The sequence below is a fragment of the Punica granatum genome, chromosome 2 (assembly GCF_007655135.1).
Source record: "Punica granatum isolate Tunisia-2019 chromosome 2, ASM765513v2, whole genome shotgun sequence".
Taxonomy (NCBI): domain Eukaryota; kingdom Viridiplantae; phylum Streptophyta; class Magnoliopsida; order Myrtales; family Lythraceae; genus Punica; species Punica granatum.
In genome coordinates, this window is record NC_045128.1 from 1,533,187 (window position 1) to 1,558,641 (window position 25,455).

Sequence of the window (25,455 nt, forward strand, 5' to 3'; positions counted from 1 at the left end):
TATTAGGTACAAATAATTTCATCAATTCATTGACCAAAATTAATAAAAATAAAACTGTCATGTACAAGGGAAGATGATAGGTTTGTTTCATCCAGAATTAGTCCTACTTATCAATTTTCCCAGCACCACCACTGCTACCGGCACTGGCTGCCTTCGATGGCCACATCCACCACTGCCGCCCACCGCTGCCACTGCTGCTGCCGCCGCCGCCGCCGCCGCCGCCGCCGCCGCCATCACCCCCCCTTGATATATAAGAGCGGATATCTAGCAATTAGTTGCCTTCAACTTCAAGCCACATCGTTGTGCCATGACAGGACGATCTCGTGAAGCCCATCCTTCCACCCTCCCCAGTGAGCCTCCTCGAAATTGGCCTCGCTGCCACCAACCACCTTCACTTCCACCATGAAGAGCGACTCCGTGATCTCTGCCACCTCCACCATGAGTGACACCGTCCCCTTCCCCAGACCGATGCTGCCGCCCTTCCCTTTCTCTACGCTGTATCCTAATTTTCCTCCAATCTCCTTCATCTTCTCTGATATAGCCTCGAAAGTAGCGCTTGACGTGAATCTCTTGCCAAGCTTTTGGTTTGTCGTCTCGAAAAGACCTGAGAGATCGAGCCCTGATGAAAGGGAAATGATATCGAAAGCGTTCATGGTTGACACAGCATCAAACTCGCATTGTTTCTGGAATGAACCTAATGGCGAGGGAGGACAACTCGGAATTCTGCATTGAGGATTCGATGGGCTGAGCGATCTCTTGAACCAGGCTGTCCCAACAAGAGCTTCCAGGCTCATCCTTGTGTTCGGGTTTGGATCGAGGAGCCGGTAAGTCAAAGTCTTAGCTGGCTTCGAAAACCATTCCGGGAAATGATAATCCCGCGCATTAGTCTTCTTGTAAAGGGCCGCGAGGTTCGAGTCTTCAAAGGGGAGGTATCCGGCGAGCAGCAGAAACAAGATGACCCCGCAGGACCAGGCATCGGCCTTGGGCCCGTCATATCCCTTCCGCTCGAGAACCTCAGGGGCTGTGTACGAGGGAGTCCCGCACGCGGTGTGGAGCAGCCCGTCGTTCGTCAACTGCTCAGGCAGGGCGGAGAGGCCAAAGTCTGAGACTTTTAGAGCACCCGATTGATCGAGGAGCAGGTTCTGTGGCTTTATGTCCCTGTGTGCCACCCCATTCTCGTGACAGAACCGAAGGGCACCCACGAGCTGCTGGAAGTAGCGGCGGGCGAGACCCTCAGGGAGCCGCCCGCGGCGGCGGATCTTCGAGTAGAGCTCGCCGCCCGATGCGAGCTCCATCACCAGGAAGATCCTCGTCTTCGTGGCCATCACCTCGTGGATCTCGAGGATGTTGGGGTGGGACCGGAGCCTCTTCATCACGGCCACCTCCCTCATGATGTGAGGCTCCATCACTTTCGTAATCGGCTTCGTCTTGTCAATGATCTTTATCGCCACATCGGAGCCGTCCGCTAAGGAAGTCGCCCGGTAGACCTTGGCAAAGCTCCCCCGCCCGAGGAGGCGGCCCAGCCGGTACTTGCCCATCAGTGTGGTGGTACTGATGATGGCGGCGGCAGGTGGAGGCAGAGGTGGTGGTGGTGGGGCAGAGGCGGCCTCCATATAGGAGGGCAGCGGCGGCGCCGGTGGAAAACTACAGTTGCCTAGGGCTGCTCCTGCCGGACATGTTGATCACATCTGTGCAAATGTTGAGAGGGGAATGCTTTATATATCAAAGCTCGCAAACTCGAAATTCCCAGATTGCCCCTACAAAAAAATGGCTGTTTTGTCGTCTAGTTGTCTTCTAGGGGGTGCAGAATAAAAGGAAAATATGCGCGTTGGTTGCTTGCTTGCGCAGCTTTGACTCATCGTACTAATCCTTTTTGTTTTTTGTTTTTACGTTTTTTTTCCCAAAACTAATTTGTTTCCCAATTAAAGTGAAATCACTCACTAATTTTAGAATATTCGAGTAATTACTTCAATTTGAATTTATGGAATCTGCCATTTTGTTCTATCACCAGATCATCAGTCTTGTCTCTCCACCGGCCGAATTTCAGATCAGCTTTGCTTCCTCGTTTAGGGGGAAAAAAAGAAGAAGGAAATGTTGGAATGTAAATTTCGTAAACTTTTTTCATAATGTAACACGCCGAAAAGGATAATAATTTTTCAAATGGCTATAGCTTGCATGTATTGATGAGATTACGGTTAACAAAAATTAACGAGACCACTCATTTTACTTTCATTTGAGAAGTTTCTAGCATTTGGGAGGTATATTTTGCTATGTACATTTGAGATTTTCATTTTCCTTCATCGTCGTGCAAGCCCTCTGTTTTTGCAATATCAGCAATATTTTTTAATTCCCAGGATCAAAAATTGCAAATCATTATTAATTGAGGACACATACTGATAGGCAAATCATTATTATATAATTATATATTGCAATATTGTAGAAAAGACAGACATTGAAAGCTACCGCCAACATATAGTCCATTAAGACAGTGATGCCAAAATCTATAATTACAAAACGATCCTTGCCGCCAAATTAAACGGAAAAAAAAAGAAGAAGATAAACTATAACTATTGGTGATTATGATGCCAAATTTGGAACGGAAACGAAGATAGAGGAAATTTCGGAACGGAAAGATTTTAAATTTTTTTCGGTAGGAAAAATTTTAATTTTACCGTCTCGGTAGTTCTTTTTTTAATATATATATATATATATATAATCAAAAGGAGTTAATTATCTAAAATATTCTCCGAAGATGATGAGGATCAAGTATAAGTCGATAAGATATTTTTGAAAGTTTCAAATTGTAGAATGGACATGTACATAGAATATCCGATGACATGGTTGTACAGTTCGATCATTAATTTGAGATTTCTCTCCGGATCGACAAAGTTGGTCGACCATGTCCACAATTAAATAAGCGGGAATCATGGGATGTTGTCATGTTCTTTCTAATTTTTATTTCTTTTACTGTTCAACAAGGTTGTCCCCAGTTGTTCTTTCTTTCTTTCTTTCTTTTTTTTGTCAATAAGCACTATGCCAAAAGGTGTTAACTGGCCAGCACCAACTTACGTTACAACATCCAAACGTACACATTTTTCATGTGTCCAGTCCTTCTCATTTTCTTCCTTTTTTTCCCTTAATTATTATAACTTCTCTGAAAATTATTTGCAACTTGATTTTGGGTCAAACTGAGGAGCCTCGTAAGAAATTACGTGCCTCCTCGAAACTTCAGTGCCCTCAGCCAATATTACAGCTAATTAACTTCTGGTATTGCTTATTACCCAAAAAACAAAAACAAAAAAAATGGTATGCTCTCTGTTTGTAGAGATGAAATTATACATTTCAACCCCAAGTTTCCTAAAACAGGTCACCATCACTCTTTTACTACAATTAATAGATTTACATTATCTCATGGGACAAATTTGGCAAAATCTCTTTCTAGTGAATAGACTTTACTTGCAGTGTAGAAATTCAAAACGTATTAAAAGTACTTTGTGATCATGATATATCGAAATCCCAATGTTAATCTCTGCTAATATACTGAGAACGCAATGATGTAAAAAAGAAAATGTATATTCTTAATACAATAGTTAGAAGCGTATAATGAATTAATCAGTATAATTTTTTTATGAATATATGTCCATTTATTTTATGTGATTATTACATGTGAAACGGCTTTTAAGGTGCTATAATTTTTTCCCCCCCTTCGAAACGACAATTGATCCCAGAGTGTTGTATACATCTCAATCTTGAGCAATTTTGTGGTTTGATATGATCTGGAAATGCATGATGAGAAATTATTCAGTTCGAGAATGAAATCGAGTGATTATATAGACTAGTAATTTCTCGATAAGCAGTATGGAACCGTTTCTAGTTATTTTGATGAGGTTTGCTACACATAGGTATTTAATTTTAACTAATGTTACACGGACAAAAGATGACTCTTGGTCGCTTGGTTGGATCACCTAACACATAACTAATTAGTCAATTAAAAAAGTGAGCTTCCTCAACTTCTTTTTCATTTCTTTTCCTTTGCTTTTTTTTTTTCCCTCCTACTTTATGGCTTTTGAGTTTTGATGACTTTTGGGAGATGAAATGGTCATATCTTTTGGATCGGGATCCTGTACAGTTGATGCACATCTTGTCACTTCTGTAAGAACATAGGAGATAATTATATATATAAAAAAAGAGAATATTATCTGTCCCGATTTCAATTTTTAATTCAATTCTAAGCAAAAACACGAGGAAACATCATTCACTTTGAATCAAGTCCGGTGATAAAGCACCTACCAAATATCATCTCTTTTTCTCGATCTCCATTTTGTCTGGTCCCACACTCAATTAGATTACATTTGGTAATTATCATAATATAATATATAAAAGCTGGAAAATTAAAATTGCGGCATGACCCCCTTTTTTTGAAATCCGCATCTGATGCTTGATCTGCTTTTCGTTTGCTCGAAGAATTAAATTTTTTTTTTGTCAAAACTGAGATTAACATCAAAAGGTTTTTTGATAAATTAAATGATGTGTGTAATCTGCGTAGTATGGTGAGTCTACTTCTAATCATGAAATTAATTATAGTATAACACATGCCTGTACCTAGTATGGTGAGTCTACTTCTCATATACTTGAGTACCACACAGGCCTGTACCTAGTGTGCCCAATAACAAGCATTATTTAAGATGGATCAAATTTCATGATATATATATATATATATATATGATATACAAATTTGACTATTTTCGGAGTACGGTGGGGAGAGTACGATTCGAATTTCGTATTTTCACGACTGTGATTTGTTTTCGTTTATTTTTTATTATATTTTTTGTAAATTCATTTTACTTATAATATATCATATTTGACTTTCAATAAATAAACGAACGAAAATAATAAGTGCGTTCACATTGTAATTTCGTCATATTAGGTAAATAAATTATTAACGATAAAGTATATAATAAAATTATAAAGTACAACAATAAATACGTTGCTTAAGCGAGTGATTGATTGATAACGTACTCGATCAAGCATGTGATTTTCTCTCGTACTACGTACCACAGTCTACCCTTTCTGGGCAAATGTTTGGATCTGTTATAACATATTCTTTAGGATTTATGGTAGTATGGGTACATACGGATTCTATACTACTCATACCTCTATTTTTTTTTATATTTTTTATATAAGTAATAATAAGCTTTAATTGATTTTGTCACATTTACTTAGTTGAAAGTTAAGTAATATATAAATTTCAAATTATTTTCCATAAACTACAAACTGTGTTGTTTTTTGCTGCTTATCAAGCACATGTTAACTCTGACATTATTCAAAGAGAATGATTACTAACTTCATTCATTGCTTCAATTTAATTTTCACAAACTACAAAACATTAATTGTCTAAAATGAGTAATCTTACATAATTTTTTCCCGTTAACTATCCTATATTAGCTTAAATGCCACAATAAAAATTTTTCATAATAATATCATTAATGACCGTCCGTAACACAAGCCATCATACTAGTATATATATATGTAAATAAGACAATTTGATCTATGTGACATGACTAAAATCAGAGTAACTATGCAACTAGGCTACGCCCCCTAATTCACCCTAAAAAGGAAAACAAATCAGGGTAACTGTTATTCATCCTGAACTATATGATAGCGTTCAAGATCGGTGACTAGAGATGAATTTAGCAGTCAAATAATCCTAACACAATGACAAATCGCCCGGCCTCGAATCTCGATGATTCTAAATTAACTATCCGCAAGTGGCCAATTATCTATGCTTAGATATATATATATATATATATATATATATATATAGCTTGGTTCAAAACAGCAGTGAAAGATTAGACAATTTAATCTCCGTACTAGTATATGCATGCATCAGTCCATGCAAGTATAAACGTGGTAGGGTATTACTTATTATTGTGAGGCGGTGGGAACGAACAGTTGTATTTGGAGCTAACTGGCGCGTCAGTGTCATGCATTTAGAAAATTGCAGCTGCTGTGAAAATCTCTCTCCGAATCAACAACTTGGCATTTTATTTTATATTTTTATTTAATTTTGTAACTTTATAATAATATTCTAAATTTTCATAGGCCTGATTATTTTGATTTCAATGATTGGAGGACGGTGAGCATGCGGGCCAATGAAAAGACACCAACAAAAGATCCAAATTGCCATGTTGGATCACCTCAAAGAGTCTATTTAGATTTGCAGTCAACATCACATTGTCTATACATATATATTTATATATGCACTAGTGAATTTACCCCCACATTCCACATGAAACCTTCTTTGATAATGTTAAAATACATAATACTCGAATAACAAAATATATAAGAAAACACTTTTAAAAAATATAAATTATAAGTAAATTAATAGTATATATTTTTGAATGGATTTGTGATCATTTTTAGTAAAAAAATATGTTCTTACTTTAATTTATAATAAAATAAAAAAATAATAATTAATAATATCTATTAGGGTTGATGAAAAAAAAAGTAAAAATTTATCCTTTTATACCAACTTTCTAATTGAAGAAATTACAAATTATGAGTTTTTTTATAACATTTAGCGTACCTTCACTTTTCTGTCAATTTTAACGGATTTTTTTTTATCATGACACTAACATTGTAGACATGACACATGAAAATCTACCAAGTGGACTCCATGGGTATCTAAATATTAAATTTTAAAATAAAAATTATTTAAGGAAACTAATAATATTCATAAAAAATATTTCATTTAGTTTTTATAATAAAATAAATAAATAATATTAAATTCAATGGAAACATATATGTGTATATATATTAATAATAGTATTTACATATATGTAACATAAAAATGTACATACCAAATTAACATACTAATGATGAATCCCTATGTCTAAATATATGTATTGATTTTTATACAATTTTACGAAATTATCCCCATTATTTTTACTCTATTGAAGAAAAGTAAAACTGAAGGCGAGAATAAAACTATAAAACTGCTCGAATTTTAAACTCATATGTCTTATCTCGCTTCTTCTTAAATTCACATATGGTAATCTTCCACTCTACCTTTTACTTATTTTTCTTCAACCCTCACTCCATCTCTATCTCAACTAAGTTATTTTTCTTTTCTTTCACTAAAAAAAAATTATTTTTTAAATTATCATCATAATGTCTTAATTTTTTTAATAATAGCTCAAGTATGTAGAATTACACATGGTATATAATGATAAAAATACAGAGGAGACGTTTTAAGCTATGTTATTCTTTTTTTACACTGCTCATAGCTCTGGTGCAAAATCTAGTTTATGAATAATCAAAATTTTATAAGTACAATTAAAATATTGGAAATGATTTGAAAAAATGAAATTAATGCAATTTAAAAATAATTTATTTAAACAAAATTTTTCCAATTGATATATTTTTCTGACTTAATCTTTCATTTCAATAGAATATCCTATAGAAAAAAATAGAGAAATGAATTTAAATTTTTAATAAAAGTTTATAAAATAATTAATAGAACTATTATTTTCACGTATACTCTTGCAATGACACTCACAACTCGAAAATTCAGAAAAATCCGACCCAAATCGATCGACCTTAAGGGCTGGATTTAAATTTTAAAGAAAGAAAATTGGAAGGATATTGATCATACCCCAATTTATGTATATATAAATTTATTTTAGTAATTCATATTATATATTATAATTTATACTTAATAAATAAAATTTAAAAACAAACAATACATTTTAGATCCCACCTAAGGTACAAGAGTAAATTTAATTTCAGTTGTAAACTGATAAATTGTATTGATAATCGACATTAAATTTATATTGGAAGCAACTTGTTTCTCCCTTTCTACAAACGTACCCTTGAGGAACAGGAACAAAAATGTACTTAGAACTCATGAAGGAGGACGTTGATAGTATGAGAACTTTAAGCTTATTCAAAATTGTTTGCAAGTGATGGTGGCAGGCACTACTGTGACAATGGATAAAACGGTAGTTGATGTCTATGGACAAAGAAAAAGAGAGAAGAGAATAAGAATAGGGAGAATAGAAGAAACTTAAGATAAGAGAAAACATAATTAAATACAAAAAAAAATTAATGATATGGTATCTTTTTCTGTGAAACTCTTTATTCTCTTTCTTTCTTTGTTATTCTCCCAACTACACCCTTTTTGTGTCCATAGAATCCCATAAAAAATTTGATTGGAAATTTAAAAACAAATTATCGATGACATAATGTCCTAAATAATTTTTTAAAATAAATTAATATAAATTTTGAAAAATTTGTCAAAAATATAAAATTTTTCATCACAAGATATATGTCAATAACTCATCAAAAAATATCCATCTATAAACAAATTTAAAAATTCTTAAAATAAATTTTGAAAATCCATCAATACAAATGTAATAGGAGACATGAGAGAGGAACTGTGAGTGTTGAATAGAGACGTTATTTCATATTTGATATGTTCGTCACAGTTAATAATTATGGAAAAAGAACATGTTAGGTAATTATTACAGTAAAAAAGTATGAAATGGTAAGTTGAAATCGAAAGGTCATAAGAAAGAGTAGGTATAAGTTGATTTTTGAAACTAAAAAAAAAAGGATTATGGTCGAAGAAAGAAAATACGGAATTTTTTTTTCCAACGATCAGTAAAGTCAAAGAATAAGAATAATTAAAAGGAAAAGTAATTAAAAATCGAAAGAGAAAATAAAAAAATACAAATGTACATGGAAAATGGGAGAGAGGAAACGTGATCGTTGAATGGAAAAGTTATTTCACGTTTGATTCATTTGTCAGCGTGAAATAATTATGAAAAAGAACATATTATGTAGTTGTGAATAAGTATTAAATGGTGCCTTAAAGTCGAAAGGCCATGAAAAAGAATACGTAAAAGTTACTTTTTTTTTATTAAAACGAATGAAAATATGCCATACTATTGAAAAGATGTGATGTTTAGTAGTCTTTGTATTATTTGAGTAAATGGTAGAATAATAATATTATCAATTTACCAATGGAAAAAAAAGGAAAAAAAAGTTGGATAAATATTTTGGAAATGGTTGTAGTTTAGAAGAAATGTATAAAGTTTAACTCGGCTGAGGCAATATATGATCAAACATGTGAGGCAACGAATGTTGAGAATGAGCGATGAATAGAGAATTGAAAGTGAGTGAGAAAAAGTCATACTAACAAAGCACACCAAAAGTGTGGAAGTAAAATGTATGAAAAAAAATCGTAGAAATTTACGAAGGATACGAGTACTTTTTGGAAAAAAATTGGGAAAACAAGAAATTTTAAAAATAACCACTTGATTCATAGCGATGAAACAAAAAATGTATGAACCTGTTAGAACTACAGATATTGAAAACGAATATATGGTGCAATGAAATTTTGAAACTATAAATCATTATGAAATAGTAATAGAACAAACATACATGTGACGAACGCTAACTTGATTGAGAGATGCATAGCAATAAAGTATTGAAAATGAGCAATGAATAGAAAGAGTCGGTTTATATATATTTATATAGTGAAAATATGCGGTTAAAAGTCACAATAATATAATGACATTTTTAAAATATTAAAAATTGAAGAAATTTGTCATATATAAAAATATATGGTGTATATATATATATATATATATATATATATATATGTCGATAAGCTGTTTAATTCCCTATAATAGTACTTGTGTTTGATAAGAGGGAACGAAAACGAAATCAAATGTAGTCGCTACACAAATGGTGGCCATATTATACATAGGTGATTCCTTTCTGTTCCCCCGATATACACTTATGAGCTTATAATTAAGATTAAAACGGGTATCTTACGATACAGTTTTAGAATGATGACCTCCGAATTAAGGCGGCCCACTACATGATTTTGCCATCTGAAGTCCGATCTCAGTCTTGGGTTTTCCGACAATTCCTTCATCCGTGTACTCGGTCATGTTTGGTATAGTAATTCATAAGCTGTTCTTTCTCCCTTGTCACTCGTCACCCAGAAAGATAATAACCGACCCGATTTTTCTAATGGGCCTAGCCCAATTTTGGTGAGATGGAGGCAGAAGCCCATACAAGTTTGTGGGCAAGGCCCAGCCCATTTCAGTCTACGTTGGAAACTCCCCCACGTCACCCTCCTCTCTCTCTCTCTCTCTCTCTTCTCCGCCTCCCTCTCTGATCTTTAGAGAGAGAGTTTTAGCTTGAACGGCGGAGGGGAGACGGGATTTTCCGATCTGATCTGGTCTAAGTCTAGGGCTTTGGGAAGATGTCGTCGGTGGGAACTTCGAAGGGGGTTCTGGAGATCGCCAAGTTCGGGCTGTACGTCACCGTTCCTGTCGTCCTCATGTATGTCTTCGCCAACAACTCCAAGAACCTCCAGAAATTAATGGGCAATGTACTCACTCTCTCTCTCCCCTTCCTTCTACTATTGTTCTGCTTAATTACGCCAGAAAGCTAAACACTCTTTGAGTTTTTGAGCTGTGTGATGCTCCAAAGGAGAAACTTTTTGATTGCGTTGGAATTGGTTTAGTTCTTGCCCAAATTGATTTTTGCTTTTAACTCCGTGAGGACATAGAGTTGAACTGAATTGTTCTGTTTGGAGAACCGGTAATTATGTGATTGTCACAGAATCTCGAATTGTGTTCGGAATTGCAGCTATCACTATGGCTTTCAGGGGTGGCGATTCGGGTCGTCTTAGCATATTGCAGATTGCAATCGTTCTCCATGTCATCACCTGCCTTTACGTTACGTATATTAGGTCGCGTTGACTTGAGTAAATGCATAGAAATGAGCTGAAATGTTCAGTCCTTTGTGAACTTGATCTGCTCAGGAACTTGTAATTGTGAGATCAAGGTTGTCGGTAGAATGTCGGATTATGTTCAGAATTCCAGAGTAGTTGGAAAGTGTAGTTGATAAATGGAACTGCAACTTTTGCATTAGATTTTGGGATGGTGATCCAAGTCGGTATCGTGTTGGCATATATTAGGCTTGTTCAATAAATTTTCATGCTTTTCCTCTTCTTTTTTTTTTTTTTTTGATGTAACCTTCCAGTTCTTCTTGTAAGATGCATGATCTCTAGGAATTGCATTATGGCTTTCTCATCATTGTTTAATTGGTCCGAACACAAGGTTTTGATGGTCCTGCACGGTTATTATATTGATCATGCCCTAGGTAGGATGAAAAGGTTAGACAAAAAAAAGAAAAAGAAAAAAAGGGAAGTCTCGTTTGTGTTTTTTTGGTGCTTGTTAAGATTTGATTGATGCTTTCCTTCATCCTGCAGAAATCTTATATCGTGTACCCCCCTAAGGCTGAGAGGCCTCCATCACCGGAAGAACTGAGGGAGATGGCCCGAGAGATGGCTCGTAAGAGAAATTCCGGAATGTAAGTGAATGGGAACCTTTTTATACTGTACGTTCCGTTTGTACTTCACTCAGATGATCTAGTACAAAGCAATAGATAGCTTGTGTTTTACTCCTTGAAATGGCATGGGGTGCTGAAACGCTTCTAAGCAATTCGCGACAAGTCTATGGAGTCATCTATATGTTTCCATTCCTAGAAAGAATACATGACTGCTACGAATATTTTGATGCCAACCATGGTAAATAAATGGTAACATTTCATAGACTGAGGTTTTGGGTCATTGGTGTCCCGCCTTGGATCGCTTGATTGGTGGTTCCGGAATGATAGGAGAACATATAATCGAGTTGGGTTCATGAGCTCTTCTGTTCTCGTCCTGGGATCGCATCAGAAACTCCGAACTGCTTCACTTCCCACCAACAAAATTAATGCACAGAAGTGTGGACATGGTGGTGCCTGTGGAAGATTTTATGGAGAATATGGTTAAGGTTTCTTCACAATGAACTTAAACCTTGTACTACCAATAGATTCGTGCCAATTTCATTCTCTGCATCTGTCAATCCATCATTGTTCCGTAAAAGTCCCGATCAGATGCGGACCTTCTTGTGTCCCATCCGTAAACGATGCTACATACAATATATGGTCGTTCACACTGATAGTTCCCTGAAAACATGGCTCAAATGGCTTTTGAACGGATAGTCTTTCCTCATCTGTTTCTATTGGGAGGACAAAGTTGACCGGTCGATTAAAGGCTGGAGGCCATTGACTATTCGATCGAATAGCAATGTAAATCCCAGTGAGTATCAGTAGTAGATGTTATGGGTCCCCCACGTCGAATCCACATATCAATTAACGGTTGTGAATGATCCCGGACCTGCAACTTGGGCCTGGCCAGCAACTTGGTGAACTTGTCTCTCTGCACACGGGTTATTAATAGTAACAATCCAGCTCTTGCCCAGCTAGGTCAACTGCTCATTAGCGCTGGACCGGTTTCGGGTCGTACGAAAGGGGGACCCTGTCCTTTCGCTGGGTCCGTCCGTCTCTGAGTTTCATAGGATAAATTAACGCGGTTCTGTTCCCTTTTCAAACTTCGGTTGATATCTATGTTCCAGTTATCAGTTTTCGTGTTTTGTACTAGCGGCTATGTTTACTTAAGAATGCGAGGTTTCGGAAAAGAGGAGAGGGCAGTTGGTAACGCGACCAGGAAACCAGTGTAAGGCAGATAATTACGCATTTTAATTCATCGGGTTACCAACTGGGGGAAAATGCATTTTAAGTAGACATACATGTGCAACGGAAAGCCGGACATGATTCAGCCGCAGAGGAGTCAAAATCTATCTGAGCTCTTACTATTAATATGTTAAATAGTATGAAAGAAGGAAACGTGAATCACAATTGCTTTGGCAATTTTGAGGGCTACTGGGCAAGCAAGATCATAAATCAAAATTGCCGAAGGTTATTGAATATCAAACTTAGCATCATAATAAATTTGAGATTCGGTATCAACGTTTCTCATATATTTCACTTACTTGTCGCATCTGGACGAGTATTGTTCATGATATGCTAGTGATTAAAACACATGCTACGTATGCTACTTACACTCGGCTTCTGATCACATTTTCCCTTATCTGGCAGTACCAAGGATTAATTACATTGTTCAAAGAAGAAGGAACTGTTCCTTTGTCTTCACGGACACTAAATACATGAGTTGGCCTTCGTGTATCCTTTTTCAAAAGAGAGATTACGAAATGTTTTCAGGTTATTGATGAAAATTAATTAATACGCATTCAGGCATTGACTTGAATTACAAATTTACGATCAACAAAATGCATTTTTTTTATTTTTAATTTCGAGTTCCTATGTCATAAATAAAATCAATCTACAAGGAATGCAGTTTGCTAGCTGCATGGATTTGGTAGCTCCCTACATGTATATTTTATCAATACATATGCAAACCTCGGAAATGTTCAAATTTCGACATGTACCCCTACCCTCTGATATATGGTCATTGGTCCATAAAACTAATTCAACTCCCACAAGGCCACAGTTATAAACAAGCGGGATGGCAACTTTAATTAAATGAGCAATTTTGCATGCAAATAACCAGCTGATTGTTCTACAGAAACCTCATTCACGTTGCAATTCTGAAATCGGCTTTTTCACCAAAAGATTATGTAGTGACTTCTCTTTTTCTCTCTCTATGTTATTTATATATATATATATATATATATATATATACACACACAAACAAAAGTACATATTTATGTAGTGATTTCGGATTGTAATCTGAAAGCTAACTGAAACAGATAATACCTCGTGCTTATAGTGTGTGTGGATGAATTAAGTGAACATCGATCAAACTTTATATACAATTTTCCTAGTTGCAAAAAATTGAATGCTCCGTTTCCCTCTCTATTATCCTTTTTAAATTCTAATGACTTCCGTCCATTCCCTCCACCAAAGCCTTTTTGTCTCTGTCATCTTCTACATGTCATCTCCCTCCACATTTCTACCTTGCAAAGAGGTCTAATTAGCATAGCTATCATCTTCAGAAACTCAACTTTTTCGGGTTTAGTAAGGTTCAGTTCTCACATATGCTCCTCGCTTGAGACATTCTGAGCAGCCGATTGGCGTGTGTGCTAAAAGTCCCACCATATATAGACATTTATTTATTTGTATCAACTAGATGTGACAAGGTTCAGTTGTATTTAGCGTTTTTGAAATGACCGAGGAACAGAAGGCACGGGATGCGGTATCTGCAGGGTCCGTTTCGGTAAGTCAATCCCAGCCCAAAATAGCTGACAGCAAGAACAAGCTCCCGAACTTCCTCCTCTCGGTCCGTCTCAAGTATGTGAAGCTGGGCTACCACTACCACATCTCAAACGCCATGTACCTACTGCTCGTGCCGCTTCTCGGGGTAGCCTCGGCCCACCTGTCGACCCTGACCTTGGACGACTTGATCAACCTGTGGGAAAACCTCCGGTTCAACCTCGTGACCGTGGTGCTTTGCTTGGCCCTCATGGTGTTCCTAGTCACGGCTTACTTCATGACCTGGCCAAGAGACTGTTTACCTCGTGGACTTCTCGTGCTCCAAGCCCAAGCCCAAGCCAGCCAGGAAGTGCACGAGGGAGACAATCATGGAGGGGTTCAAGCTTTGTGGCCTATACACTCTGGAAAACCTAGAATTCACGAGGAAGGTTCTTGAGCGGTCAGGTCTGGGGCAGGAAACATATGTTCCTGAGTCATTGCTCCGCATCTCACCTAGCCCGTGCATGGCCGATGCCAGGATGGAAGCCGAGGCAGTCGTGCTCGAGGCCATCGATGAGCTTCTTGCGAGACTGGAGTCAAGGCCAAGGACATCGGAATCTTGGTGATGAATTCTTGCACGTTCAGCAGGACACGTTCAGCCCGACGCCATCTTTATCCTCGATGATTGTAAATCAGTACAAACTCAGGAGCAACATCCTGAGCTACAACCTCGGTGGGATGGGATGCAGCGCAGGGCTGATCTCCATTGACCTTGCCAAACAACTTTTACTGGTAATGTGCTTATTCGTATTCATAATATTAACATTTTACAAAAACTTATCAAAATAACATTTAAAAAAAAAAAAGTGCTATCAGAAGATGTTGTAGTGTAATGACGCACGCTCTCGCCTGTTAACGTTAAGATTGCAAGTTCGATACTTAGTAGAATTACACGTGCATGCACATGCATCATTTCAAACTTTCATCATGGTTGTTCCCAAACCATCCACTTGTTTGGAAAGTGTACATTGATTTCGCCTTTTCATTTCCTAAAAAGGTCCATAAATTAATAATGAGATACGAAAACAAGAAATAAAGAGGTAGACAAAGTCCTAATTATTACCGGTGATAATTAAACTCGAAATCTTTTAGTCCGAAAGCGAGAATATGAACTATTAAATTAAACCCCTTTTTTCTTTAATTTTTTTGGGTAACAAAGAAATCCCACGGACTTCCTACTAGTATCAAACTTGAAACCTCTTGGTTATCAGACAAGAACGTGCTCCACTGCGCTTAACTCTTTTTTAATTTTTTTCCCCTCAATTGCTATATACTTCTTTTAGATGAGATCGTAAGGCTTCCTCAGGTTTATTAACGACTGATTAATTACTATATATGCCTTTTCTTTGTGTAGAAGTGTATATATCATTTCACCGGGAAAAAAAAATGGGTTTGTATGTCAAAGTAGCTACAAGTATTTCCACCCAAATAAAGTGGCTAGCTACAAGTATGGATAAATGGGTTAGGTGCAGTGACCTCGATCTGAGTCGAAGAAGTTTTTTTTTTTTTTTTTTTCGATTTTCATTAGTGAAATTTTTTGTATTTTTTTACCTTTTTTTTTTCCTTATATATACTCTTTTTAGTTTCATCTCATTAGTGAAATTTTTCGTGTTTCTTTATCTTCTTTTTACACATCCGTTTTTTAGTCTCATGAGCTTCCTTTGAACCGAAAAAAGAGCAGCTAGAAGTATTAATATTTGTTTCCTAATTAATATAATTGAAAAAAAAAACTATCCAACAGAATAAGTTTGGATTTAATAATATTTCAATATACTCACCGAAAGAAAAATAATATTTCAATTTGGTCCCTCGATCAATTCTTATAATCTCAACAGGTTAATCCCAACTCCTATGCCCTAGTTGTGAGCATGGAGAACATCAATCGCCTACAGTGGAAACGAGCAATCGATGCTTGTATCGAACTGCCTCTTCAGAGTAGACGGGGCTGCCATCCTCCTCTCAAACCGATCCCTGCTGCTCGAAATACCAACTAATCCACACCTTGCGTACCCACAAGGGCGTTGATGACAAATCCTATAGATGCGTTTTCCAACAAGAGGATGAGACCAAGAAGATCGGCATTGCCTTCTCAAGAGATCTCATGGCGGTGGCAGCAGAAGCTCTGAAGACCAACATCACGACCTTGGGGTCGCTAGTCCTCCCAGTGTCCGAGCAACTCCTCTTCTTTGTGACGTTGGTTGCAAGGAAAGTCTTCAAGATGAAGAAAAAGCCATACATTCCTGATTTCAAGCTTGCGTTCGAGCACTTTTGTATCCATGCTGGTGGGAGGGCAGTCTTGGACGAGACTGAGAAGAACCTTGAACTGACTGACAGACACATGGAACCTTCCAGGATGACCCTTTATAGGTTCGGGAACATATCCAGCAGTTCTCGTTGGTACGAACTGTCCTTCTCCTAGGCTAAGGGCAGGATCAAGAGAGGTGACGGGGTGTGGCAGATTGCGTTCGGATCAGGATTTAAGTGTAACAGTGCGGTGTGGAAGGCACTAGGGACCATCAATTCGGCCCAGAAAAAGAACCCTTGATGGATGAAATTGATGGATTCCCAATATAATTCATGTCCCACAGGTTTATATTAGGGGTGTGCATGGATACCAGGTATACCCAGAACCGGTTGGAAACTACCCATTAGGGTAGGGTTCAGGTAACTCCAATTAAAAATAGGGTAGGATCCGGGTAGTAATTTAAGAAACAAGTGAAAATAGGTTCCAGTTCGGATTCCAACATACAAGATACCCACGGAACTAATACCCGGGACCTATATTTTTTCAAAAAAATAATAATTTATATTTACATAATTCTCTATAAGCTACAAAATCCTAAGGAGAGCTTATTTGCTTTTTCTAATAAGAAGAACTATATCATTCTTTTTTTTTTGTTAAATAGTTACATAATCTTTTAGTTGCATATTTGCTTTGTTTATTATATAATCCTAAAAGAGCTACATAATCATTTAGTTTTGTGAATGGATGTGATCCGATTAATCTATGTTGACATTTATTTGTTTTATATAATTGTGAATGAGGTCTTTTCAATTTTAGTTATTTATTTTGTTTATTGTACTTGAAGAGAAAAAATAAATTACAGGTTCCAATAAGGTACCTGGAACCTGTAGTATAATTCAGGTTCTGAGTAGATTCCAATTCCAGATTCCAACATGGTAGGGTTCGGTTCTAAAATCTTGAAACGTGTCTCCTACATAACAGAGTCCAAGTATCGTAAAAAAAAAGGTATCTGGACCCGCACACTCCCTAGTTTCCATCCATCAATGTTTTCAAATGACTGTTCATCATTCATTTGATTGAACGTATTATTTAGGTTTTATATCGTTCTTTTTTCCTTTTGGGTGAGATCACCGCATGTCAATTTGATCTGATTCCAATGTGCCTCCATTGTGAATTCCATATCATAGGCTTGGTTTGAAGTGTTGACGTGCCAATCAGAGGACGTGGAATTGTTTAAAGAATATATAATGGTTTGATTCCCTTGAGGTTTGAATCTGAAAGCAAACATGATGTATGCTTCATGAATTATGGGAGGCAGTATGTCTGAAATTGGACCCCAGATAGACCACCAGTGGGCAAACCAAAAGGGGAATATGGCTGGTGACTTGGAATGGAAAAGATTAGCCAGGTGTGTCTGAACTCATGGTTTTGGTACAAAAATGCATTGTACCAGGCTTGCTGGTAATCCCAGTAGGAATACATGGCATTATGGGGGAGATCGGACGAGAATCTGGCTTGGAATTTATGGATTTGGTATGGTTTTCCCTCATTCCATTCTCTCGGGTGGATCACTCTAAGGATTTTGGCTGTAGAGTGGGATATGGTGTTTGAGGAGCTAGGGGCAAGGTGGTGTTTAAACTCAACTGAACCTGTATCACTCAAAATTTTCTCATAGTATTCCCGGGTTTTTGAAATATCCATTGGCTGGAAATACCAGTTTTCGGGAAACAATTTTGATGCTGCGAAGAATGGATTTTCATGGTAAAAACCTTCTTCCATAATCAAAACAGTTTGAAATAATGATTTTGGAAACCATGGAGCTGTTTTTGAAGAGCTGGTTTCCTTATCGAAAAATGTTGTGAGACTTTTTCTGCTCTTTTGACAATTTGCCTAGAGCTCTCTCCCTTACCAGTCTCCAGCAGAGGAGGAGATATCCCAGATAGCGCTTGTGCTAGTTCTGGTTTATCTTTTAATACTGTAATCCATTGCTGGACTACCGTATCATTATCGAGATTATGAGGAGAAGAACTCTGTTTTTCAAGAGTTTGAGTCTCCTTTTTGGGTTTAGGAATTTTACCTTGCAGGGTTTGCATGCAGCCCTGCTTATCGATCTCCTGTTGGAAAGTCTGTCGATAGGTTTTAATCTGGCTATCAACAGTGATCTGACCAATGGAGGGTTGGCTAGAAGCCACTTGTTTTGAGGATTTCTCCTCTTTTGTTTTTATCGACTGGTTGGGAGCCATTTGTTTTGAGGCCGAGGCCTCTTTTTTAGAGGAACGAGTCCTCATGCTCATGGTGGTACCTGCAGGAATTTTCTTGTCAGGAAATCAGGGAGACTGTTAGTCTCACCTTTTATGAATTCGATGTCAAAATCAAATACACTCAAGATAGCTTGCCATCGGGCAAAAATCTGTTTTGATGCAATGTTTTGAACATCTTTTTGAAGAACCTCCTTTGCAGATTTACAATCAATCCGAAGTAAAAACCTTTGATTTAAAAGATCAGATTGAAATTTAGAAATGCAAAGAACCACAGAAAGAATTTCTTTTTTTATGGTTGAGTAATTCTTCTGGGTTGGGTTCCAATGTTTTGATGTGAACTGAACAACCTGTTCATGTCCATTTTTGGATTGTTTCAAGATTCTTCCGTATTCTTCTTCAGAGGCGTCTGTTTCAACAATCTTTTTTGCAGATGGGTCTGCCAAGTGTAAACAAGGCAGAGTTTTAATTTGAAACTTGATTTGCTTCACAATGTTGGTTTGTTCATCCGTCCATGGTGGAGTAGAAGATATATTCTGTTATCTTTGGTATTCAAAGTGCAAACAATACAGTTGACCTACATGTATTTATCCATATGTGTACATGCATATATTTAAAAACTCAACATTTTGACACGCACCCTCTCATATTTATGGTTGTTGGTCAACAACACATCTCTTGCATGAAAGATGAATCTACTTATTCAATTCTCACACGCCAGAGTTATAAATACGCGGTATGGCAAATTGAGTCACATGAATAATTTTATATGCATATGATGTAACCTAGTGGATCCAAATAACTCATTCCCATTGTGATCCCAGAATAGGTAACCAACATATATACATAAGTTGGAAAGCAAGCGAAAAGAAATGTCATATAAGCTAAATTTTGAAACTCTGAGCTCTCCATTGAATTGACATTCTAATTTCAGTTCAATGAAGTTTAATTATATTGTTGTGATATATTTAATAAAATTTTGCTTATTTCTCCATATTATTTGCACAGAGTAATATAACATAATTAAAGAATTTTATGAAAAGAAAGTATAAATTTCAGAAGAAAGCATGTATTTTGCCTGCTTTTCTATGTGTAGCCAAAATTGAAAGGTCTAAGAAATCTAAGCTCGAACTTTCAAAATTGTATAATATGAGGCTAATTTTATGCTTTCTGTTAAATTTTCTATTTTCCATTATTTTCAATTAAATTTGTTCTATTTCTAAAATTTGGATATGATAAACTAATTCAAAATTCTTTTAAAATAAGAAAACAAATCGGGAGAGAGGGGGACAGTGAAGGTCACCCCTCGCCACCACTACCTCAAGTTCGCGAGATCCTTGAAGGAGTAATAATAACTTAAATTTTCTGATTTAGAGAAAATGAATAACAGTAATTTCAAAAAAATTTGAATCATGATATATATTAATTTATTTAAAGAATCAAAATTTGGGGGGAAGGAGGCGAACAGGCGAGTGCCTCTGCACAGAGAACAATAGGTGGTTACTGCATAGGTGGTTACTGCGTGGTGCCCTTCGACGAACCACCACTGGCTGGATCTGCCTTTTTCTTTCATTCTTTGATCCCGTAAATTTGCTATCTATGTGTAAGTATATAATTATTCTAATTTTTTACAATTTATAGATTTTAGGTCTAACTTTTGAAACTTGAAAATATTCTAAATACTAAAAAGGCCCGTTTTGAATATTAACAAATGTGACATCCTGTTTATACAAAATAAATGTTTTGGTCAGAAAGAGAAAATAATTCGAATGTTTTTATCTTTTTTTGTACTTACCCCGAATGAATATTTAGCAAAAATTAAAATATGTGATTTACATGCAAAAGAAAATATTCATTGCTATCGAGATAATTCTTTTTACAAAGAATTAGAATTATAAGCAATTAGACGATCCTTTTTTGTTATTTTGCTTTTCTCTTTTTTTTTAAAAAAAAGTGTTCACTTCTTATGCTCTTAATTATAATGATTTTAACCATGCTTTTTGCTTACTTTTTTTTATATTAATTAATTTATTGCTTTTTTTCTGCTTATTTTAAAATTTATTATATGTGTAATACAACAAGAATATTAAATTACTAATATACTTAATTGAATATTTATTACAATTTCTTTTTTATTAAACATTAGACTTGAATTTTTTTTCTTTTATTTTGATTAACTACTTCAAATATCCAATATATATATATATATATTTTGGTATTGTGCAATATTAAAAGATTATACTTTCACTTCTTATATTAGGCTTAATTTTTTTAAGATAAATAGACTTAATTTTACTTAAAAAAATTGAATTAATTATTTATAATTTTTGATAATGTCAATTATGTTTTATATAAATAAAAATTATAAATATGATATTAAGTAATTAATATTTATTGATTTGATATCTTTAAACCAACCAATAAGATTATCAATTAATTATATATTTTTCAAATGAAATTTAATTTTTTTTATATGTTTTCTAGCATTTTATAAGTATTACGTCTTACCATCGAGAAACTTTTCACATGCAATGCATGTGTAGATTCACTAGTGTATATATATATATATATACACGTACGTAATCAAGCTTTATGTGTACAACTATTCCTGCAGGTTGGCGAGAAGAACGAATTCAATGCCCCGGGATCGAACGGCTAGCTCATGAGGAAATTCAATAAATGTTCGTTGGGGGGTAGTTGTATCCGCCAACTCTCCCTGTCTTTCCTCTCTTCACCACACCCTTTAAATTCCTAATTGACTTTTCCTTCTTCATCTCCCATATTACGAATTAAACTCTCACGTTTTACCTCTTCTTTATATATATATATATATATATATATATATTAACACCCCCCCCCATGATTTCAGCCTTGTAAGGAGGTGTAAATAACCAGTCACAGAAATTGGATTCTGTCAGTTCGGTTAGTTCGGTTCTCACATGCTCTACGCTTGAGTCAGTGTGAGCAACCGATTGGCGCTCATAGTAAAATAGCCCCACCGGAGACATTCATTTACTTGTATTAGCTAGCTAGCCTGGTCTCTCACAGTCCTAGCTACAATTATCGGGGAAGTAGCACGGCCCGTTTCGTCATGGCCGAGGAGAAGAAGGTGGCACGGAATGAGGAATCTGCAGGGTCCATTTCAGTTGGTCGATCCCGGCCCGAAAGACGCGATGGCAAGAACAAGCTCCCGAACTTCCTCCTCTCGGTCCGGCTCAAGTATGTGAAGCTGGGCTACCACTACCTCATCTCAAACGCCATGTACCTACTGCTCGTGCCGCTTCTCGGGGTAGCCTCGGCCCACCTGTCGACCCTGACCTTGGACGACTTGATCAACCTGTGGAACAACCTCCGGTTCAACCTCGTGACCGTGGTGCTTTGCTCGGCCCTGATGGTGTTCCTAGCCACGGTTTACTTCATGACCCGGCCGAGGACTGTTTACCTCGTGGACTTCTCGTGCTACAAGCCCGAGCCAGCCAGGAAGTGCACGAGGGAGATGTTCATGGAGCGGTCCGAGCTCACCGGCACGTTCACCGAGCACAACCTAGGGTTCCAGAGGAAGATCGTTGAGCGGTCGGGGCTGGGGCAGGACACCTACCTCCCCGAGGCGGTGCTTCGTGTCCCACCTAACCCGTGCATGGCCGAGGCCAGGAAGGAGGCCGAGGTGGTCATGTTCGGGGCAATTGACCAGCTCCTCGCTAAGACCGGAGTCAAGGCCAAGGACATAGGGATCTTGGTGGTGAACTGTAGCCTGTTCAACCCGACGCCATCACTTTCCGCCATGATCGTAAATCACTACAAGCTCAGAGGCAACATTCTCAGCTACAACCTCGGCGGGATGGGATGCAGCGCTGGGCTTATCTCCATCGATCTTGCGAAACAGCTTTTACAGGTAATTAATAAGTTTACTTTTTTAAAAAACAAGATCGTTAAACTAGTCAATTATGCATGTACATCATTTCAGATTTGTTCAATTAAGCATGATCATGGTTGTTCGAATACCATCCACTTGTTCGGAAAATGTACATTCGAGGAATGCCCGGGTTGTTTCCAGTATGTCAAAGGTGCAAACTCATTATGAGAGAACTAATATTGCGTTTGGTTTTAAAGTAGTACTTTAAAATTAGATTTTAATTTTGAAAAAGGATGGTATAAATGGAGTCTATCATTTGACTTTGTATGAGTTATTTTGTTTTGTTGTGAAAAAAATTATATCAATGGAATCCATTCATTGACTTTGTATAAGCTATTTTATTTTATTGTGAGTAAAATTAAATTAAAATTGTGATTTTCACATTTACAAACCAAACAAGTTAACTCTCCATTGTTGGGAAGATATTGAAGACAGTTGGGAAAATTGATTGGACGGACCAGAAAGATAAACATAGGTGGCACGCCATTAATAACTGAATTCCCTCTTACTGTTCTGGTCACAGTATATTTATGATATCATGCTCGATTTCAGCTACGCATTAATTAGCTACTTCCCAACTAAATTGACCGTCAGACAAAAAATAAACCATATTAGACTGTGGTATACTCTTTGTCTTACTGTGGTACACTCTTTATCTGCAACCATAAGGTTTGAAGTTTAATACTTACAAAATGAAAAGAATGCACGTGAAACTTTTTTAAAAAAAATTGAAAAGATAAATTACAATAAAATTGAATGAATTAGGAAGCTACCAAAATTTTTTTGACATTAATGTTGGAGTATCACTTTGGCATTTATGAGCATATAATTGAAGAAAAAGACATGTACTTGACTTCACTATTAAGACAAAATCCTAATTTTCTGTAGCATATAAAATAATTATCTTGTATTTTTTACTATTTACTCTTCTTCCGCCAAAAAAAAAAGAAGCTATTTAGTCTGCAGATAAACTTAACTGTAATTACTATTTTACATTAAATTAAAAAGGTTTGATTAACTTGTGCCCTTGATTACCGAGAAAAACTTATGCCCTTGATTTGAGTAAAATTTTGGAGGCCAAACTAGTTACATATTAAGTATTGATGTTTATTTCCTGAAACGTTGGAAAAATTTATAAAATGTTAATGTAATTCCTTATGAACCTTAAATTTAACTGCAGGTTCAACCCAACTCCTATGCCCTTGTCGTGAGCATGGAGAACATCACTCTCAACTGGTACTTTGGAAACGAGCGGTCGATGCTTGTTTCGAATTGCCTCTTCAGAATGGGCGGTGCTGCCATTCTTCTCTCGAACCGCTCCTCAGATCGCCGCCACTCCAAGTACCAGCTCATCCATACCGTGCGCACCCACAAGGGCGCTGACGACAAATGCTACAGCTGCGTCTTCCAACAAGAGGATGAAACCAAAAGGATTGGTGTCGCCCTTTCAAAGGACCTCATGGCAGTGGCAGGAGAAGCCCTGAAGACCAATATCACGACCTTGGGGCCGCTAGTCCTCCCAATGTCCGAGCAACTCCTCTTTTTTGCGACGCTAGTTGCAAGGAAAGTCTTCAAGATGAAGATAAAGCCTTACATTCCCGATTTCAAGCTCGCATTTGAGCACTTCTGTATCCATGCCGGTGGGAGGGCGGTTTTGGATGAGCTTGAGAAGAACCTCGAGCTCACTGACTGGCACATGGAACCTTCGAGGATGACCCTCTATAGGTTCGGGAACACATCGAGCAGTTCCCTATGGTATGAACTGGCTTATTCCGAGGCTAAGGGAAGGATTATGAAAGGTGACCGGACGTGGCAGATTGCATTCGGGTCTGGATTTAAGTGTAACAGTGCAGTTTGGGAGGCGCTGAGGACCATCAATCCGGCCAAGGAGAAGAACCCTTGGATGGATGAGATCGATGGGTTCCCAGTTCCAGTGCCAAATGTTGCATCCATCAATGGTTCTAAATGATCATCATTCATATAATTTATCTGATTCAACATATTGAATAATTAAATTAATTAGGTGTGTGAAGAAATTGAGTCCCACATTATCATTCTTTTGGTTTGCAGTGTTAATTTTGATTTTAGTAAAAATATGAATTACGCATTACCATTGTCACTCTATTTCTATTACATGTTTAACATTCCTCGACACACATTCTTTTAACTAAGCATATGCACGAGCTTGGCTAGCTAACTAGTACATGGCAATTATACTCGGATTGGGAGACCTGTTCGAGAGCCTTGGTAAGCATGAAAATCGAATAATAAGCTGAAGGCAAAACGATTCAAACGTTATATCTATTTTCCGATACGTTAATGCAGAAATTTCCTGAAAATTTGATGTTCCAAATAAAGTTAGCTTGGCATGCATTGTATCTTACTTAGCTTTTACGTATAGTACGGGGCCGAAGACCAAACTTGGCGTTATATTTATATTTGTTGGTTAACTTCATGTCGAGTCAGTAGTTAGGGTGTTTAAGAGACATGTGCCCTTTAGACTTCTGATGTCCACGCTATCATTAATGCGGATTGCATTTCACGTGGTTTGGTCGGGACAAGAGGCGGATACAAGACATCATGATCATAGAAAGTGAAAACTGGAACGTCCAACTTTCATGACACAACCCTCCATACATAAGATAAAACTAACCCGAGATGAAGCATGTGAGCGTTCACCGTAAGACTCGTCAAGGAAATCTTAGCACGTTTCGTGAATTGTCTTCTGTATTCATATTTTTCTCGATGGCAACCCGAGATTGTATAAACGCATCACTCGATCTTATATAATTATGCTAATACGACAGACTCAATCGAGAGCGATTGAAGTTGTTAATTTCTTGTGTATTGTATACTATGTTTTT

General features: G+C 36.9%; 3 protein-coding genes and 1 pseudogene across 3 annotated transcripts; 3 read left to right on the top strand and 1 right to left on the bottom strand.

The window, feature by feature from the left end:
* Positions 1-2: 2 nt before the first annotated feature.
* Positions 3-1,701, bottom strand: LOC116195441 (CBL-interacting serine/threonine-protein kinase 4-like). The gene has a single exon (XM_031524636.1). The coding sequence runs from the start codon at positions 1,611-1,613 to the stop codon at positions 288-290; it is 1,326 nt and encodes a 441-aa protein (XP_031380496.1). The 5' UTR covers positions 1,614-1,701; the 3' UTR covers positions 3-287.
* An 8,463-nt stretch (positions 1,702-10,164) lies between these two features.
* On the top strand, positions 10,165-11,650 carry LOC116198070. Its single transcript, XM_031528382.1, has 2 exons — positions 10,165-10,405; positions 11,291-11,650. The coding sequence occupies exons 1-2, from the start codon at positions 10,277-10,279 to the stop codon at positions 11,393-11,395; spliced, it is 234 nt and encodes a 77-aa protein (XP_031384242.1). The 5' UTR covers positions 10,165-10,276; the 3' UTR covers positions 11,396-11,650.
* Positions 11,651-14,491: 2,841 nt separating this feature from the next.
* On the top strand, positions 14,492-16,749 carry LOC116198067 (annotated as a pseudogene).
* Positions 16,750-21,454: 4,705 nt separating this feature from the next.
* Positions 21,455-24,710, top strand: LOC116197021 (3-ketoacyl-CoA synthase 11-like). The gene is made up of 2 exons (XM_031527017.1): positions 21,455-22,570; positions 23,772-24,710. The coding sequence occupies exons 1-2, from the start codon at positions 21,770-21,772 to the stop codon at positions 24,558-24,560; spliced, it is 1,590 nt and encodes a 529-aa protein (XP_031382877.1). The 5' UTR covers positions 21,455-21,769; the 3' UTR covers positions 24,561-24,710.
* The last annotated feature ends 745 nt before the right edge of the window (positions 24,711-25,455 follow it).